Source organism: Lissotriton vulgaris, chromosome 6, assembly GCF_964263255.1.
Source record: "Lissotriton vulgaris chromosome 6, aLisVul1.2, whole genome shotgun sequence".
Classification (NCBI taxonomy): Eukaryota; Metazoa; Chordata; class Amphibia; order Caudata; family Salamandridae; genus Lissotriton; species Lissotriton vulgaris.
Genome location: NC_141694.1, coordinates 1,009,299,030 through 1,009,318,549, shown reverse-complemented (window position 1 = coordinate 1,009,318,549; position 19,520 = coordinate 1,009,299,030). Strand labels below are relative to the sequence as shown.

The 19,520-nt window shown below is 50.9% G+C and overlaps 1 protein-coding gene across 2 annotated transcripts; it reads left to right on the top strand.

Moving 5' to 3' along the window:
- Positions 1-3,476: 3,476 nt before the first annotated feature.
- LOC147708346 (myosin light chain 3, skeletal muscle isoform-like) lies at positions 3,477-18,844 on the top strand. 2 transcript variants are annotated; one of them, XM_086925335.1, is made up of 4 exons: positions 3,477-3,686; positions 6,729-6,902; positions 9,713-9,808; positions 18,595-18,844. In XM_086925335.1, the coding sequence occupies exons 1-4, from the start codon at positions 3,665-3,667 to the stop codon at positions 18,597-18,599; spliced, it is 297 nt and encodes a 98-aa protein (XP_086781461.1). In that variant the 5' UTR covers positions 3,477-3,664; the 3' UTR covers positions 18,600-18,844. The 2 variants fall into 2 exon arrangements, 1 of the variants encoding a protein (XP_086781461.1); XR_015296498.1 differs by lacking the exon at positions 9,713-9,808 and having other exon boundaries at positions 3,481-3,686.
- Positions 18,845-19,520: the final 676 nt, after the last annotated feature.

Below are 19,520 nucleotides of genomic sequence, written 5' to 3'. Positions count from 1 at the left end.
TATTGTTCAATTGTGCATCACTCAAGACCATCCCCAGTTGGTTACTGCTGTACTGTATGCCCTAACTGTATTGTTATCAGTTACTGGATATTCTCTCTGTGACCGGAGCTGCATGCAGGGAGTGCTTCATTTCCATGAATAAACTTATATCTTTGACTTCATTTTGTTGATATTTACTCAACACCGGGGAGAAGGCTCCAGTGTCGCCCCAATATGCAGCGCAGCGGCGGCTGCCCTGAGCGTGTGGCCTGGGGTGGCGCGGGCGTCCCTATCCTCACGCCGAGGAGAAGGCTCCAGTGTGTCCCAATCGGCATCCCCGACCTGTGTGTCCTACTCGGGGGATGCCGCCGTCGTTCCAGTGTCGCCCCAATATGCAGCGCAGCGGCGGCTGCCCTGAGCGTGTGGCCTGGGGTGGCGCGGGCGTCCTTTCCTCTTTCTTTACATTTGGTCCGCCGGGGAGAAGGCTCCAGTGTCGCCCCAATATGCAGTGCAGCGGCGGCTGCCCTGAGCGTGTGGCCTGGGGTGGCGCAGGCGTCCCTATCCTCACGCCGAGGAGAAGGCTCCAGTGTGTCCCAATCGGCATCCCCCGACCTGTGTCTCCTACTCGGGGGATGCCGCCGTCGTTCAATCTGCGGACTGCGCCTGGGGACCTGCTGTCCGACCCAAAGCATGCCTGGCTCGAGGTGCGGGGCGGGCGGAGCAGTGGTGGCTGCTCTGAAGGGCGATTTAAGGGTGGGGTGGGAGGCGCTACCGTGCAACCTCCTGTAAAGATGAGGCCCGCAATCGGAAGTATCAAGTTGTCAAGATTAATTAAAATAGACACGTTTTCTATTGTTTTACAAACTTAGCACACAACGTTACCGGTGTCGTGTTTTACCACATTAATAGACTAACACTGCATGTCCCACTATTGGAAATATAAATTATTCGTCTGCTAGACCCTTATACTTTAACTGATGCTTAAGCCCAGAGCATCTTTACAACTAAACAACGTCATTCTTAAAATTGTATAAAGTGTGCGTCATGTATACTTACTATTAACAGTTTGTTTGGTAATGCACGAACCCGTGCAGAAGAAGTCAGTGTGACCATTACACTGAAAAAAGAAGTCAGAGGTTTATTATGAAGGAAAGCCTTATCACCTGTTCGAGATCTAAAGGGCTGATCCCACAAACAAAATCCCCTTTTGTTGCACTACCCTACACAGCCACACACACTTTGATTCCATTACTGTGCAAACTGTACTATTGCAGCTTCCCTTTGCCGATCCAGACATTCATTTTAAATATCAACTTTAAAAATACTGAATTTAGTGAACTCCACGTTACTACCAAGCGGTAGCTGGTGACCTGCACGGACAGGTGTATGGTTGATATGAAGGTTGGAGTCCTGCAGCTCCCACCATAGCCATGGTACAGTCCCTTCCTCTGCAGGGCTCCAGGTCTGCAGATCCCATCGTGGCCCTGGTACAGTCCCTTCCTCTTCAGGGCCCAGGGCTGGAGAGTCCTGTGGCTCCCATCGTGGCCCTGGTACAGTCCCTTACTCTGCAGGACCCCCAGGTCTGGAGAGTCCTGCAGATAGATAGATAGATAGATAGAGGGAGTGCGATAGAGAGAGAGGGAGGGTGATAGATAGAGTGAAGGAGGGCGATAGAGGGAGTGCGATAGATAGAGGGAGTGCGATAGATAGAGAGACCAAGAGGGAGTGCGATAGATAGAGAGAGATGTACCGCACATCGCACTCCCTCTTGGTCTCTCTATCTATCGCACTCCCTCTATCTATCGCACTCCCTCTAACGCACTCCCTCTATCTATCTCACTCCCTCTATCGCCCTCCTTCACTCTATCTATCGCCCTCCCTCTCTATCTATCTATCGCCCTCCCTCTCTCTCTATCGCACTCCCTCTATCTATCTATCTATCTATCTATCTGTCTATCTATCGCCCTCCCTTACTCTATTGCCCTCCCTTACTCTATTGCCCTCCCTCTCTATCTATCTATCGCCCTTCCTTACTTTATCGCCCTCCCTTACTCTATCGCCCTCCTTCCCTTTCTTATCTATCGCCCTCACTCTATCTATCGGATAGAGTGGAAAGAGTGTAACAGGAAGGAAGATAGAGGAGCTAAAAGCGGCAAAACACAACTAAGAGAGGGAGAATTGGGAGGCAGAAAGAGTGTAAGGAAGGACGGGTGACGGATGGGGTCACTGGAGGCCGCTTTATCAAGGTCCAGGGCCAAATAAAATGCCGCAAAATTGCCGCTAAATTTCCATTTTTGTGCCGCTAAATTTCCATTTTTGTGCCGCTAAATTTGCTAATCCATGCCGCTATATCCTATCTATCGCCCTCTATCTATCTATCGCCCTCTATCTATCGCCCTCCCTCTCTCTATCTATCGCCCTCCCTCTCTCTATCTATCACCCTCCCTCTCTCTATCTATCGCCCTCCCTCTCTCTATCTATCGCCCTCCCTCTCTCTATCTATCGCACTCCCTCTCTCTATCTATCACACTCCCTCTTAGTCTCTCTATCTGTCGCACTCCCTCTATCGCACTCCCTCTAGCGCCCTCCTTCACTCTATCTATCTAACGCCCTCCCTCTCTATCTATCACCCTCCCTCTATCTATCTATCTGTCTATCGCCCAGCCTTACTCTATTGCCCTCCCTTACTCTATTGCACTCCCTTACTCTATTGCCCTCCCTTCCTCTCTATCGCCCCTCTCTTCCTCTCTATTGCCCTCCCTTCCTCTCTATCGCCCTCCCTTCCTCTCTATCGCCCTCCCTTCCTCTCTATCGCCCTCCCTTCCTCTCTATCGCCCTCCCTTCCTCTCTATCGCCCTCCCTTCCTCTCTATCGCCCTCCCTTCCTCTCTATCGCCCTCCCTTTCTCTATCGCCCTCCTTCCCTTTCTTATCTATCGCCCTCACTCTATCGCCTTCCCTCCCTCTATCTATCGCCCTCCCTCTATTTATCGCCCTGTTCTCTTCTCTTCTCACGTGCTGATCTGCTGCTCTCTTTCACCCTGCCTCCTTCTCTAACTCCCTGTTCTCTTCTCTTCTCACGTGCTGATCTGCTGCTCTCTTCCACCCCACCTCCTTCTTTAACTCCCTGTTCTTTTACTGTGCTGATCTGCTGTTCTTTCACCCCGCCTCCTTCTCTAACTCCCTGTTCTCTCACACGCAACCAAACCACACGCGCTACCAGACCCAACCACACACATGTTTATAAGCATTTTATCTTCTTTATTTCTCAACTCACTAATGCAAATGAAAACCTGTACAGCAGTGTCCTTACTGCAGTTTTCATAATTGTAGCCAAGAAGTATCTACACCTACCAGAATGGCAACAACTGCTGCTTAGCCTACGAATTCCTTGACCACCCAACATTGGTTCTTGGATTAGGCCTGCCATTATTGTAAAACTGTTAACACATTTTTGCACACCATGTAACTTGCCTTATCTGCATACTCTCTGCTAATTTTATGTTATCAATTTGCAGGATTATGGCGGTATGCAGAGACCTGGAATTGTTGTCGATTACCAGACAAGTCTGGTATTTGGTGGGCCTGCTGGAAGATGGATGAAAAGAAAGATGATGCAATCGCTTAATAAACCTGTTGGAGGGGCGTTTGTCGGCAAAAAACCTAAATTGAGAAAACCTGGATCAAATGGCAATGCGGTCAAAAAAAGGTATGTTTCTAGATAGACAGCTTCTGGTTTTTAGGTTTCGCCTGGCGATCTGCTGCGCAGCAGCGTTCGCGCAGGCGAAACCTTTTGTTTAGCAGTATGGGTGCTTTGTCCCGCCTGCTCTTCCATTGGCTAGCTCCATAAATGGAGGCTAGCCAATGGAAGGGACATCTGTCTGTTATTGCCCTCCTTCTATCTATCGCCCTCCTATCTATCTATCGCCCTCCCTCTATCTATCTATCGCCCTCCCTCTATCTATCTATCGCCCTCCCTCTATCTATCCATCGCCCTCCCTCTATCTATCGCCCTCTATCTATCTATCGCCCTCTATCTATCTATTGCCCTCCCTCCCTCTATCTATCGCCCTACCTCTATCTATCTCTAGAGATTGGCTCGTAAGGGAGAATGCGGTTCCAAGTCTAGCCGGTGCCGTTCAGCCGCCGCTGTGTGGCTGGCACCAGAGGGTAGGTCCGACGACAGGGTATGTGGGGTCCGGTTAAACAGTTTTCGTTTAGCTGGCACCAATGGGTGAGGCGCACAGCCTGGGATGATGATGGGCTGGGTAGACCGGGTGTGTGCGCTGCTACCAGAGGGCGAAGTTCGAAGATTATGTCGCTGGCGGGCAGAGATGGGGTCTGATGGCCAGGGTGCAGCTGGCATACATCTGTGGCTTTCACTCGATTATTGTGCACCCCCTGCCTGCCATGCTCTTCTGCGCTCTTCTCCCTGGCAGGCTACGGCAGCCAGGGCAATGCCTCATTGTCTTTTGGGAGTGATTGGCAGGTTGGCGCTCTCTTGTAAACGCCAGACGCGCCGCCCAGCGGCTGCTCTCTGAACTGCCTCCTGTTGAGTTCAGACGGAACCAGCCATTCCCTTTTCTGCCTGAACCTGGTGCCCAGAGCAGGCGCCCGTGGCCCGCCCGCGTCCATCCCCCCCGAGGCCTGGGCCGAGGCTGCGCCGGTGGAGCCGCATTCCAGAGGAGCCAGACCCGGCCGGGCCGGCTCCGAGCTCGGATTTCTTCAGAATACAACTTCCGGTTGGGCGAAGTTTGTTGTGATGGAGCGCAGCAGCCAGGTGTTGTAATTACTCAGTGAGTGTTTGTCTGTCGGAGGCGTCCTGAGCCGGGATATGGCGGACGGAGAGCTCACCCCCTCGCTGCCACCCCTCCGGCTCACGAACAGGTGGGCGCTGGATTATTTTGTAATACTGGGCGGGTAAGATGCGGAGTCGGTGCTGGATGAGAGCGAGGTTTAGACGAACGAGTGGCTGGGATGAACCTGAATCTCTCACCCTGCACTGGACCTCCACACCCGTCACTCACACTGGACCCCGGCACCCGTCACTCACACTGGACCCGAGCACCCCTCATTCACCCCCGCACACGTTATGAACCCCCGCACATGTTATTCACCCCCGCACTGGTCCTCGGCACCAGTCATTCACCCCTACACTGGACATTGCCATCACCACAGGACCTCTGCAGGAATCACTCACAACTACACCGTGTCTGCCTCCCGCCACTAAACACTGGATCTGAACACCCCCACTCACCCCTAGATCTGAGCACCTGCCTCTCACCCCTGGACCAGAGTACCCCTACTCACCCCTAGATCTGAGCACCCGCTACTCACCCCTGGACCAGAGCACCCGCCACTCACCCCTGGACCAGAGCAACTGCCTCTCACCCCAGGACCAGAGTACCCCTACTCACCCCTAGATCTGAGCACCCGCTACTCACCCCTGGACCAGAGCACCCGCCGCACACGCCACTCATCCGTGGACCAGAGCACCCCCCAGTTGAACATTAACTTGGGTGAATCTGAAGGAGCTACATTTTTACGGTGTATTTCAGAGTGCACAGTCTGTTACGATGAGACTCAAGGGCTTATTATGTCTGTGGTGCATTGAACCTAGGGGGTAAGTCAGAAGTGCTCACTATATCCTCGTTGGCTATTATTACTAAACCTTAGGCTTGCATTAGAGTCTAATGGGCCTCTTTCACTTGGACGCGACGTGTTGCTTGTATCTGATTTAGGATATTACATAAAATGTGACAATCGTGGCAGATCTGGTATTAACATTGTTAAATATTTCAGGAGTTACTGGCGATTAAATTGTGAAAACATGATTTCTGGTATTTATGATGCAACTCTCCCCCCAGCAGCAAAGGGAAACTGGAAACCGTCTCGTAAATTAGGTATATATGCGCGTTTGCTGTCCTACCTCCAGGCTATTTCAAGCAATAATTGTTTAATAAATAGTTGAAATATTGATTTGTGACAGGAGGAACACGCTGTAGAAAATGTGACTCTAGTATGTAAGGCATTATGTATTGCGATAGGAATGGGGAGCTCACAGAAGTCCGCACATACTTCTTATCCTTTCAATACACACACACACCCACTAAGCAATCTGTATCCTGTGCTCTACTCATTCCCCACATGCCAGATTTCTACTCACCTTTCACCCTCAGCTCTTACCTGTGCCCTCAGCTCTTACCTGTGCCCTCAGCTCTTACCCCTTTGCCCTCAGCTCTTACCCCTTTGCCCTCAGCTCTTACCCCTTTGCCCTCAGCTCTTACCCCTTTGCCCTCAGCTCTTACACCTGTGCCCTCAGCTCTTACACCTGTGCCCTCAGGTCTTACACCTGTGCCCTCAGCTCTTACACCTGTGCCCTCAGCTCTTACACCTGTGCCCTCAGCTCTTACACCTGTGCCCTCAGCTCTTACACCTGTGCCCTCAGGTCTTACACCTGTGCCCTCAGCTCTTACACCTGTGCCCTCAGCTCTTACCCCTCTGCCCTCAGCTCTTACCCTGCCCTGTGCCACACATTGAATTGGAGATCTCTGCCTCGTTCACAGTTGCTAGATGGACCATATCAGTAATATTCATTGGCAGTCTGGGATGGGACAAAAACCTGACTGGAGGTGGTAGGGGTGTTTTGGGGAACTTGGACGATCACATTGTCACTGTTAATGTGTACTCTCCAGCCTGGCACGCTGCTGCAGCCGGTGACTGCGCCTCTGAACTCTTCTCTCCTTCCCAGAGCTTAACACCAAGAAGCTTGGCTTTGACGAGTTCTTGCCCATGCTGCAGACAATTGCGAAGAACAAGGACCAGGGTACCTACGATGACTTTGTGGAGGGGCTGAGGGTCTTCGACAAAGAAGCCAATGGCTCTGTGATGGGCGCTGAGCTGCGACATGTACTAGTCACTCTGGGTAAGAGGCCATTTTGGCACAGTACTATTTTCAAGGCAGAGAGTAATTGACTGCTGAACTCCCCAGCCCCCCTGCAGTATTCAGGGCCCCCCTTTCTGATTCCGAGCTTAGATTTCTACCCGCGTCTGGATATTACAGTTAATGTGCCCTGTTTCAGCCTTACAAAGTGTCCTATCAATCTCATTTAACTGTAAATTCTTTTGGGGCGAGGGAGGACGGGGACATGGTTGGGTTACAAGTGGTTTTTGGATTGCCCATTCTACAGGCTAGAGCTTTGACTGACTAATAGTTAGTCTTGGTGAGCCATGTCCTGGAAATTGGTGGCGTCCTTGTCTTGTGGGTAGCGGCCTCTTCAGAACATCTGCTCTGTCTGGTTTTACCCTGGTGGCTGGCTAGTCTCACCAGCCAGTGCTGCTTCTGTGGCGGAAGTGTATTTGGTGGGTAAGTGCTGGGTCTGAAGCTGTGCGTGCTGCTGCATTCTGGGCAGTTAATCTGGAAGGTGTTTGATCGAAGCCTGTGCGCATTTTTGTCCTTTCCTTTGTGCAGGTGAGAAGATGTGTCTGTGTGTGGCTCTGTCTGTGTGTGTGGCTCTGTCTGTGTGTGTGGCTCTGTCTGTGTGTGTGGCTCTGTCTGTGTGTGGCTCTGTCTGTGTGTGGCTCTGTCTCTGTGTGTGTGGCACTCTGTCTCTGTGTGTGTGGCGTTCTGTCTGTCTGTGTGTGGCGCTCTGTCTGTGTGTGTGTGGCGCACCGTCTGTGTGTGTGTGTGGCACACTGTCTGTGTGTGTGTGTGGCGCACTGTCTGTCTGTGTGTGGCGCTCTGTCTGTCTGTGTGTGGCGCTCTGTCTGTCTGTGTGTGTGTGGCGCTCTGTCTATGTGTGTGTGGCGCTCTGTCTATGTGTGTGTGGCGCTCTGTCTGTGTGTGTGTGGCGCTCTGTCTGTGTGGCGCTCTGTCTGTCTGTGTGTGTGTGGCGCACTGTGTGTGTGTGTGGCGCACTGTCTGTGTGTGTGGCGCACTGTCTGTGTGTGTGTGTGGCGCACTGTCTGTGTGTGTGTGTGGCGCACTGTCTGTCTGTGTGTGGCGCTCTGTCTGTCTGTGTGTGGCGCTCTGTCTGTCTGTGTGTGTGTGGCGCTCTGTCTATGTGTGTGTGGCGCTCTGTCTATGTGTGTGTGGCGCTCTGTCTGTGTGTGTGTGGCGCTCTGTTTGTCTGTGTGGCGCTCTGTCTGTCTGTGTGTGTGTGGCGCACTGTGTGTGTGTGTGGCGCACTGTCTGTGTGTGTGGCGCACTGTCTGTGTGTGTGTGTGGCGCACTGTCTGTGTGTGTGTGTGGCGCACTGTCTGTGTGTGTGTGTGGCGCACTGTCTGTCTGTGTGTGGCTCTCTGTCTGTGTGTGGCGCATAGCGCTCTGTGTGTAGCGCTCTGTGTGGATAGCTTCTTTTGTCGGCTCTGTGTGTGGGTGGCTCTGTCTGTGTGAGAGTGGCTCTATATGAATGTCAGTGCAACCCATCACGTCATTAACAATTACAGACCTTCACATCGCCAACACCTTGGCATTGGTTTGATAGTTGAAATAATTGGGCAGTGTGGTGGTTATAATATTAATTATGGGTATCTCAAAATAAAGGCTTTGTCAATGTGAAGGGCATGTCTTTGAAATTGGATGGCCTCTTCTCCCTATTTCATTTTTTTCCAAATCCTTGGGCTCTCTCATTGACCAATCTGTGTCCTTCAAAGGGCATGTCCTGAAAAGAGCACAGACATCGGAGTCCCAGCTTACATTAAAAGCACATTATCAAGCTTGCCTTTCATCTTAAACATTTGTGGTTCACGTTCCAGGTACTTGTCTTATCATTTGCCCAATGAGGCCCCACACTACTCTTACACAGTTCTCATTAACACCTGTCTAAGTTTCTCTTACGCGGTCGCTTTTCTAATCGCCAACAACAGACAATGTGAGCTTGTTCGCCCTTCTTTGAAATAATTACATGAGTTCCCTCTCCATTTCATAATCCACCTCGAAGTGTGTTGTGTGAGCTACAAGCCACTTCTCTTGAGTAAACCTGAATACATTGCCTCTAAACATGGTTGGTGGACCAAACACTGCTGGGAGTTCATCTCTGGCTAGGTTCTGTTATCTGCCGACATTCCATTAAAATCAGAGGCTGCTGTTTCATGATACTTTGATTTGCATCTCTGCACCACCACTGCCATGCACACACACACCACCACTGCCATGCACAATGCCAGTAAATCAAACTTAAATGCTGCGAGACCTATTGCATTGCAAATGCTTGTTTTCTATATCTTTGCTTTTGAAGCAATTGCAGCTCCTCGTCTTTATCTTACGATGTTTACAGCTAAAGCACGCGTGCGTCAAAGGTCTCGCATTTGAGAGACTTTGATCTATTTGCATTGTAAATGACAATGTTTTTTTATTTGTGTTCAGAAAATCTACCAGAGGTTTTTCCAACCATTCAATCAGACTCGGTGTAACCTGTTGCCTTGCAGTCTGCCTTGGAGTCCTGCTCGCCTGGTCTCTTGGCTGTGCTCTTTTCCCTTGGGGGTTTCAGGTCACAGCCTGCTTGGTGGGGTTTGATTGCTTGCTTGTGGAGGGAGCGAGATTGCGGGTCATTCCCTAATAAGAGTCCCTGGTGTTTTTTAAACGCTTATCTGGCACACCCTGGTGGCAGAGTAGTTTCTAAAGGGTTTCTGTCCACATTGAATGCCTTCTCTTCTAGGTTCCAACCAAGTTATTGTAGTTGAACTAGCAGTATGTGTATAAATTAACGTTTATTTATCTAAAAAAAATTCCAGGCTTACAAGGAACAAATAAAAAGGGAGAGCGTACTCACTGCTACAAGTATCCTAAACAACCCAACAGTCAAGTCCCGGTACGAACAGTATGCAACGGTAAGATTTTTAGGAGCCATATCTGAAGACATTGAACCTATTGCCTAAAGTTAAATAATTGCCTGGCCAGTTAAATCGGCAGTCCAACTTTTTCTATGAGAGCTACCACAATGGTGAGTGACCATGCCTTCCAGAATTATTGTTCTGACTACTCAGATGTCTGTCTCAATTAAAGTTTTACAACCCACTGAAAATGCCAAAGGTTCCAGGGACGTTAGTTTCAGTTCGAGGCATGTGGGCTGCTGAATTCATATCTGTGCATAGATCGCCGCCTAGTGTTGGGTCCGGATGATTGCACATTGTTGTCCTGGAAGAGTCTTCGAAGTATCACGAGATAGGTGGCTCCTCCCCTGGACTACAGTGCGCATGGGCATCGCCTCCATCCCCAGATTGTTTTTTTCCGCCATTGGGTTCGGATGTGTTTCGGTTCCCTCTGTCGGAACCGATAGTTGTTCAACTTTTCTACTCGAGACCAAAAGGTCTTTAGGCTGAGCGTCGGTATAGTTGCGTTCGGGTTTCTTGTCTGACTCTCAACTCCGAACTCTTGCTACCCTTCCGCGTGCTCTCGGCGCGGACGGGCCTACACTACACTTCTGCTATGGAGCGGACTCCGTTCAAGAAGTGCCCGGTGTGTAACTCCAAGTATTCACACCTCGACGTGCACCCTGTGTGCAATACATGCTTGTCACCGGACCATGACGAGAACAGCTGCATGGCGTGTTCGAAATTCCGGTGCAAGAAGACTCTAAAGATTCGTCGGGCCGCTAGGCTCCAGGCCAAGTTCTCGGCTACCACGGCGCCCCCACCAGACGACATATTTGAAGAATCTGTTGGAGACGACGACGACGTACAAGTTTTGGACTCTAGTCCCGCGTCCGAAGGGGATGCCTACGACGCGGGTGATGAGGACTTTGACGAAGTCGCCGACGAGGTAGGGGACGACGATCGGGCTATTGCCACCGTAGGGGATAGCTCGGAGGAGGAGCATCCCCAACCAGACTCAGGGGTCAATCCCCTTCACACGGCCCAGGTCGAGGGATCGCCTTCGGGCCTTACCCAAGACCTCGTTATGAGTCCAACGTCCCCGCCTCCGGGCCCGGTCACGGACATTTATGAGGCACCACTCCCGTTGAAGAAAACGAAAGTGAAGCCATCGGGTCACGCTCCCTCGGTTTCGAAACCGAAAGTGAAAGCGCTGGGGCAGAAGGTTCTGGAGGCGTCAACTTCCAAAAAATTCAAGATGGCCGACTTGAAGAGCCACGCCAAAATGGCCGACCCGAAGCCCTCGGGGTCGACGCCGAAGGCGAAGTCGACCGACGCGGCTGCGTCGGCGCCGAAGATGGTCGGGGTCGAGGACCCGAAGACGGCTCCGAAGAAGCGTCAGGGCGACGACGCGACCCGGGCTCAGCCCGCGCCGGACCTTGGGGACAAGGCGCGTGTTGTGTCGGCCCCGAAGAAGGTGCCTGCCATCGACCAGACTCCCGGATCGGGGAGATCGCTTGAGCCGGTCAAGCCCTCTCCTGCGTTAACGAAGAAGGTGTCGGAATCCCTGCAGCGGATACGGAACGACGATGGGGTTCCCGATCCGGACACCGTGGCGCCTAAGCACACGCCGAAGCCTGCGAAGGCGCAAACGCCTATCCGCTTTACCCTGCCGCCAAAGTCGACGCCGAAGGCTTTCGCGCCGAAACATGGCGGGCCCTCGAAGGAGGTATTGACACCGAAAGCAGCCTTGGTGGTGTCAAAGCTTCGGCTCCAGCCTCTTGCTGAAGAGGAGCGTCGAGAGGTCATCATCGACGCCAATACTGGGAAATTGTCTCTCCTCAAGAGGAAAATCACCACCGAGCCGGTGTTGGAACATTTTCGGATCCCTCTCAAAAATAAGAGGGACTCTGCGGAAACTTCGGCCCCGATGGACCCTGTGTCGCCACAAGCCCTAGGACACTCGCCAACGCGTTCTGCCGCAGGCGATGCTGACGAGGAGGACGCCGAGTACAACTATCCGGCGTACTCGGATCCGGAGGAAGTGCACAAACCTTGGTCGGCCGGAGGCAACCCGGAGGACCCGCAGTCGGGCCATGACACGCAACTTTTTGCGGCCAAGACGTCACCGACGGAGGACTCGGCGGCCTTCAACGCTCTGATCGAGAGAGCGGCGGCTAACCACGATGTCGAGCTGCACTCGGACCCTGTGGATGTAGACTTTTTATTTGACACGTTTTCAGTGGCTGAAAAGTCGGTCAAAACACTGCCAATGCTTAAGGGGGTGCTCAAACACGCAACGGAGGTCTTCAAGGAGCCCACCAGGGCGCGTGTCGTCAACCCTCGCATTGACAAAAAATATAAGGCAGCGCCCTCGGATCCTACATACATCAAGGGACACTTGCCACTGGACTCCTTGGTTGTATCCAACGCTCGGAAGAGGGCGAACTCGCAGACCACTGGTGACGCTCCTCCCCCAGACAAAGAGTCCAAGATATTTGAGGCCTCAGGGAAACGGATTGCTGCACAGGCAGCTAATATTTGGAGGATCTCCAACACACAGGCCCTGCTTGCACGCTACGATAGGGCGCACTATGACACCTTAGAATCACTACTGCAACACTTGCCTGACCAGTACAAGGAGGCAGGGGAAATGCTGATTCAGGAAGGAAAGCTCATCACAAACTCATCCATAAAATGTGCGCTAGATGTGGCCGATACAGCCTCCAGGGCAATCAACACCAGTGTGTTGCTTAGACGGCATGCTTGGCTTCGAATTTCAGGGTTCAAGCCTGATATTCAGACAACAATACTGAACCAAACAGTTAATCCTGACCACCTGTTTGGCCCTGAGGTGGATGCGACGCTGGAAAAAATGAAAAAAGATACAGACACTGCCAAGTCTATGGGGGCCCTCCAGTCCCAACAGTTTCGGAGTGGTTCCTTTCGCCGCTCCAATTCCAGAGGCACCTCAAGGGGTCAGGCATCGCAGTCCACACAATATTACAAAAGTAACACCCAAACCTCATACAACAACAAGGGTAGAGGTGGCTACAGAGGCAATAACGTCAAAGGCAGGGGACGTGGGAACAACAGCTCCAGGTCCACCACCGCCAACAAGCAGTGACATCTTGTCACTGCCCCCCGACCATACAACACCGGTCAGGGGGAGACTCCAGCAGTTCCTGCCCGCGTGGAAATCCATCACCACGGACAGGTGGGTCAAGTCTCTTGTCCAGTACGGTTACTGTCTGGAACTTACTTCCATTCCACCAAACATACCCCCAAGGAGCCGTCCTATGTCCGGCGAGCACTTGACCTTGTTGCAGCAGGAAGTTCTAGTCATGCTGCAAAAAGGGGCAATAGAGCTCGTTCCATTGCAGGAAAGGGGAACAGGGGTTTACTCCCTGTATTTCCTAATCCCCAAAAAGGACGGATCCCTCAGACCCATCATGGACCTCAGGCCTCTCAACTGGTACATTCTCTCGGAGCACTTCCATATGCTCACGTTACAGCAAGTACTCCCGCTGCTACGCTGGATCTGAAAGATGCCTATTTTCATATCCCCCTGCATCCTTCCCACAGGAAGTATCTCAGATTCACGCTTCAAGACCAGCATTACCAGTTCAGGGTTCTGCCGTTCGGGGTCACCACAGCGCCGAGGGTATTTACGAAGTGCCTAGCGACTGTGGCGGCGCATCTCCGTCGCCAGAACGTCCATGTCTACCCCTACCTGGACGACTGGCTCATTCAAGCAAAGACAGAACAACAGTGCGTCGATCATGTGTCACGCACCATTCATCTCCTGCACGATCTGGGATTCTCTCTGAACTACCCAAAGTCCCATCTCCAGCCCGCCCACGTGCGACAGTATCTGGGCGCGACAATAAACACTCTGGCAGCCACTGCGCAGCCAAATTCAGTGAGAATCGCCAGTATCCAGGCGCTGATCCAACGATTCAGACCCCAACACTCGCTTCCAGCGAAGGTGTTCATGCAGTTGATAGGCATGATGGCCTCCTGCATCTCCATTGTCCCGCACGTGAGACTACATATGCGTCCGCTTCAGGAGTGCCTAGCACGTCAGTGGACTCAGGCTCATGGGCAACTGACAGACCTAGTGTTGGTGAGCGGTCGGGCATACAACTCTCTGCATTGGTGGAATCCACACAACCTTTGCAAGGGCCGACCATTCCAAGAGCCTGTGCCACAGATTGTCCTGACAACGGACGCCTCTCTCCAAGGATGGGGAGCGCATGTACTCCATTACACAGTGCAGGGACTATGGACACTACAGCAAAGGAAGATGCACATCAAAGTGTTGGAATTGATGGCAATCTTCATGGCCTTAAAGGCGTTCAAGTACATCTGTGCAACAAAGTCGTGTTGATCCGGACGGACAACATGACAGCCATGTACTACATTCAAAAGCAGGGGGGCACCCACTCTCCGCAGCTGTCTCATCTGGCTCAGAGCATGTGGAAGTGGGCCATTCAGAGGAACATCTTCCTCATGGCAGAGCATCTCCCGGGCAAGGACAACCAGATGGCGGACCTGCTCAGCAGGCACAGCCACCAAATGCACGAGTGGGAGATACATCCATCAGTACTCCAACCGTACTTCCAAAGGTGGGGTCATCCAGAGATAGACCTGTTCGCCACAAAGGAGAACGCAAAATGCCAAAGCTTCGCCGCCAGGTTCCCACACCCGCAATCACAGGGCAATGCGATGTGGATGAACTGGTCAGGCAGATTTGCGTACGCTTTTCCCCCAGCACCTCTGATACCGCTGGTGGCACGCAAGCTCAGGCAGCACTCGATGACTCTCATCCTGGTTGCTCCAACGTGGGCTCGCCAACCATGGTACACCACGTTTCTGGAACTCTCCGTGGTACCGCATCAAAGGCTTCATCTCACTCCCAGCCTTCTGGCGCAGAGCCATGGCGACATTCAGCACCCAGATCCGCAACAGCTCAACCTGGCGATCTGGCTCCTGAAGTCCTAGAGTTTGGCTACCTCAATCTTCCTCCCGATTGCATGGACATCATTCGGGAGGCAAGGAAGCCCACTACTAGAGCTTGTTATGCGGCTAAATGGAAGAGGTTTGTCATTTACTGTGTTAACCACGATATTGACCCGCTAGATGCTTCCATTCAAAACATCATTTGTTACCTGTTCCACCTGTATCGATGCAATTTGGCGTACTCTTCCATCCGCATTCACCTGTCTGCTATGGCAGCATACCTCCAGAATAGGCAACACCTGTCACTTTTTAAGGTCCCTGCTATCAAGGCTTTTCTGGAAGGACTCAAGAGAGTCATTCCGCCAAGGACCCCACCAGCTCCAGAATGGAACCTCAATGTGGTTCTTACAAGACTGATGGGTCCTCCCTTCGAGCCACTGCACTCTTGTGAGCTTCAGTTTCTGACTTGGAAGGTTGCGTTCTTAGTAGCAATTACATCGCTACGGAGGGTTAGCGAGCTGCAGGCACTCACCATCCAAGAACCTTTCTTCCAGGTACATGCTAACAGGGTTGTGCTCCGCACTAACCCTAAATTCTTACCCAAGGTTGTATCTCAATTCCATATAAACCAGACAATTGAGTTGCCGGTGTTTTTCCAGAACCCAGAGACGCTGGCGGAGCGGATGCTCCACACCCTTGACGTTAAAAGAGCCTTGATGTACTATGTAGACAGGACAAAAGATTTTCGCAAAACCAAGCAGCTTTTCGTTGCTTTTGCCACACACCACAAGGGGAACGCTATCTCCAAAGCTGGGATCGCTAGGTGGATCGTGAAATGCATTCAAATCTGCTACGCTAAAGCTAAGCGCACTCTCACTGTACCACCCAGGGCCCACTCCACCAGGAAGTTGGGGGCCTCTATGGCTTTCCTAGGTAACATTCCCTTAGAAGATATCTGTAGAGCAGCCACATGGTCTACCACACATACTTTCACTAAACACTACTGTGTAGACGTGCACTCCAAACAGCAGGCAGCTGTTGGTCAGGCTGTTCTCAAGACACTTTTTCAGACTGCTGCAGCTGGCACGGGTGGCCGCCGCTAATGGAGGGACTGCTATGTATTCTATGCACAGATATGAATTCAGCAGCCCACATGCCTCGAACTGCAAATGCTACTTACCAGTATGCATCTGTTCTTGGCATGTAGGGCTGCTGACATTCATATCGCCCACCCTCCTCCCCGGCGCCCGTAGCAGCTGCAGTGTTCATTCATATGTACATATATGCTCATAGCATGGTCATCACTCACATACTTCACTCCATCTCTGCCAATGGCTAAAAACAATCTGGGGATGGAGGCGATGCCCATGCGCACTGTAGTCCAGGGGAGGAGCCACCTATCTCGTGATACTTCGAAGACTCTTCCAGGACAACAATGTGCAATCATCCGGACCCAACACTAGGCGGCGATCTATGCACAGATATGAATGTCAGCAGCCCTACATGCCAAGAACAGATGCATACTGGTAAGTAGCATTTGCATTTTTACCCACACAACCATAGAAAAGTCAGCACTTAAAATTTTAATAGGTTTTTAAAAAAAAGCAATTGCCCATGAGGGGGTCCCTCCATGTGTCCTATAGGTTCAGGATACCTGTATCCTGACTCGTGTTTTCACACTGTCAAACCCCCAATCTTCCAGGGTATTGGTGAGCTGCCAGTAGATTCAGAGCTATCCGTTGGAGATGTCTGCTTTAAATATAAATGTAATCCAGCAAATTCTTTATTGGTATTTCTAGTAAGTATATTTCTGTTGCAGTCTTGTATTCAACCATAAATATGGCCATTCTGCAGTTCTACTTAAAAGCGAATTTCACACCACACATGGGTAACCCTTCAGCCACAGGCATAAAAGCATCAACAGCTTACCTTCTCTTTCAATAAAACTTCCCAATCTGCCCAATCTACCTTCTCTTTAGGAATGCTGGAAATCTCACTGGATGGAAAGCAATTTCCTCCAGCTGAACGCTGCAAAAACTGAGGTTCTGCTCTTTGGAGATGCCCCCTCCTCTGGTCACCTTCCTGGTGGCCCCCAGAACTAGGCACACCCCCGACCCCGGCAACCACAGTCAAAAACCTCTATGTTCACCTTCAACGGTCCCTAAACATGAAGAAACACGTTACTCACACAGTCTGATCCTGCTTCCACAGGAAAGCTTTTACTTATCTCCCCGACACAACAAGGAAAACCCTAACACAGGCCCTGATACCAAGCAAGCTGGACTATTGCAACGCCCTATTGATCGCAGCAAATGAGTCCTCCTTAAACCAATTGCAAATGATACCGAACACAGCCGCCTGCACGGTTCTGAATGCTCCCCCCAGATCAGCTTCCTCTCCCCTCCCTCATCAGCTACACTGGCTGCCCATACGACAGCGCGTGAAATTCTAGATCTGCTGTCTCACACACAAAGCTATCTGGGGCAATGGCCCTCCCGATGTAGTAGAGAAATTTCGCCGCTATTACCCGGCTCGGACTCTGCGCGCCAGCTCCCAATCGCTCCTCAAAAGCCCCAACATAAAAAAGGCTAGACCCGGAGGCAAGTCCTTCTCGCACCCTTCATCTGGAATCAACTACAGCTGGCCCTAAGACAGTGACTGGACCATCTTAAATTCAGAAGACTCCTGAAAACTGCCCTGACAGAGTGAGGGAGTGAGAGTGGGAAAGGGAGGGAAAGGAGGGAAAAGGAGTGACAGAGTGAGGGAGTGACAGGGGGAAAGGGAGACAGTGAGAGGGAAAGGAAGTGAGGGAAAGGGAGTGAGTGAGGGAAAGGGAGACAGAGTGAGGGAGTGAGAGAGGGAAAGGGAGACAGAGTGAGGGAGTGAGAGGGAAAGAAGGGAGGGAGTGAGAGGGAAAGGGAGACAGGGGGAGGAAGACAGAGGGAGGGGAACAGAGTATGGGAGAGGTAGGGAGAGTGAGGGAGGGAGACAAAGAGAGAGCAAGGATGTGTGTATCCCGGGTCTGGTGGCTCAGTGGACGAAGGTGTCCGCTGCAGGGACCATTGATCAACCTCATGGTCAGTTGTTTTTTTTGTTGCTCTAGCCCTGCCACCTCCCCCACTGACCCCGCCCCCACTGGTGCGGCCCTCGGACACAAACCACAGTGTAAATTTGGCCCCTGAGAGAATGTTTGTGAGTACCCATGACCTATGCTGTGCTTCCAAGCGCTGAGAGACCCCCCTGGGGGTGATTCAAGAGCTATTCAAATTAAATAAAATCATTAATTAAATCAAACGGGTACACATGCTGCAAACTGATAAGTTAATTACCATCAACAATTAGCTTGCAGCCTGTAATGCTGTGGCTGCACTTCCACCCTTCCTGCCTCCAGGGCTCACACTGCATATTGAATGTTCAGATCTGTTTACTCCTTCCTCAGCTTTGCAAATAACACTTCTTCCGTACTGAGTTTCACCCAAAAAATTGTAGTTTCGCAGGAAATTAATTTCTTGGAAATGTGATGCCCACCCTCAATATTCCAGTCATCGCCCCCTCTGTACAAGGACTCCTCGGAGCTCATGGGCATTCATAGACCTGGCATGGATTTTTCCATCCTATGGCCTGTCTGGACATACTCTAAAATTTAAAAGTCCTGCATATGTTCTCTCCGTTGTAAGATGCCTTTTCTAATAATACATTCTTTCTGCTTTTTTGTGATCTGAAATCTGAGTTCTTTACTTGCACTGTACACAAGACTTTTGCTGTTACTTTTGTAATAGTTAGTGTGTATTTGTTCTGCAAAATTTTGCTAAAGATGGTTCAAAACTTGTGTTTACTTTTAGGGTGAGAATCCCTTTGAAATCGTTGAACAAACAGGAGAATCGGTAGTTGAGGAAACAACTGATGCGAATGATGAAGACAATGAGCAAAACGAAAAGGAGGACATTGATGGTGAAAACGATGAAAATGAGGAGCAGATAATGTGGAGGCAGAAAGTGCAGATGCGGATGATGCTGCTGACCCAAATGATTACTCTGGGGACTTAACCACCACTGATGAAAACTAGTTGAGAAACTGCCCTGAAAGACCAAACACTTTAGCACACTGCATTGGTGGACTTAAAGAACAATTTTCCGCAAAGTTGAGCAGTTCGTTCACCTTCTGTTTTAATTGCCTATGGGCAAACCGGTTTTATGTTTTGTTTTTTTAGTATATTACGCACAGCAAATGCTTCAGTATTCTTCCAGTGTAAATTGATTTGTTCATGGTTACGTTTTGAGTAATTTTGAGCAGTTGGAGTTCTAAACATTCCAATGTGAATTTTTCCAGTTTTTAGCGCACAATGTAGTGTTGTATATAATTCAAGGTGTTGTAGCAAAGAAACCCTGATTATGTCCTGCAGTAATAAAGGCTTACAACAAGATTATACACTTATTTTGCACCTCTCCTATGTGGTACTGTCTACCTCAAAGAACGGGTACACTCAAGGAGGTGTTTTATGCCCGGAGGTAGCGCCCCAGGGGGGAGCACTCGCCTGTTTAATGCTGATCAAAGGCTCTTTGCTGAGGTGTGAGATTGGAGAGGGTGCCAAGGGTATTCTGGGTGACGAGGTGTCACTGTAAGGCCTGGTAGCCTCTAGATAATCAGCAGAGGTGGGGATGGCAAGAAACATCCGCTCTGCCTATGGGGGCCTTGTGACACCAGCTGGGTGATTCACCCACCGAGGTGTTCCTTTCTTGCTTTAAAGCGTTCGATTTGTCTTGTGTTT

Bases quoted from the DNA above. Each gene is read 5' to 3' on its own strand.
- LOC147708346 (XM_086925335.1), top strand. From the start codon at position 3,665: ATGGCAATGCGGTCAAAAAAAG. The intron at 3,687-6,728 runs GTATGTTTCTAG...TCTCCTTCCCAG, and splicing joins GGCAATGCGGTCAAAAAAAG to AGCTTAACACCAAGAAGCTT. The intron at 6,903-9,712 runs GTAAGAGGCCAT...AAAAAATTCCAG, and splicing joins ACATGTACTAGTCACTCTGG to GCTTACAAGGAACAAATAAA.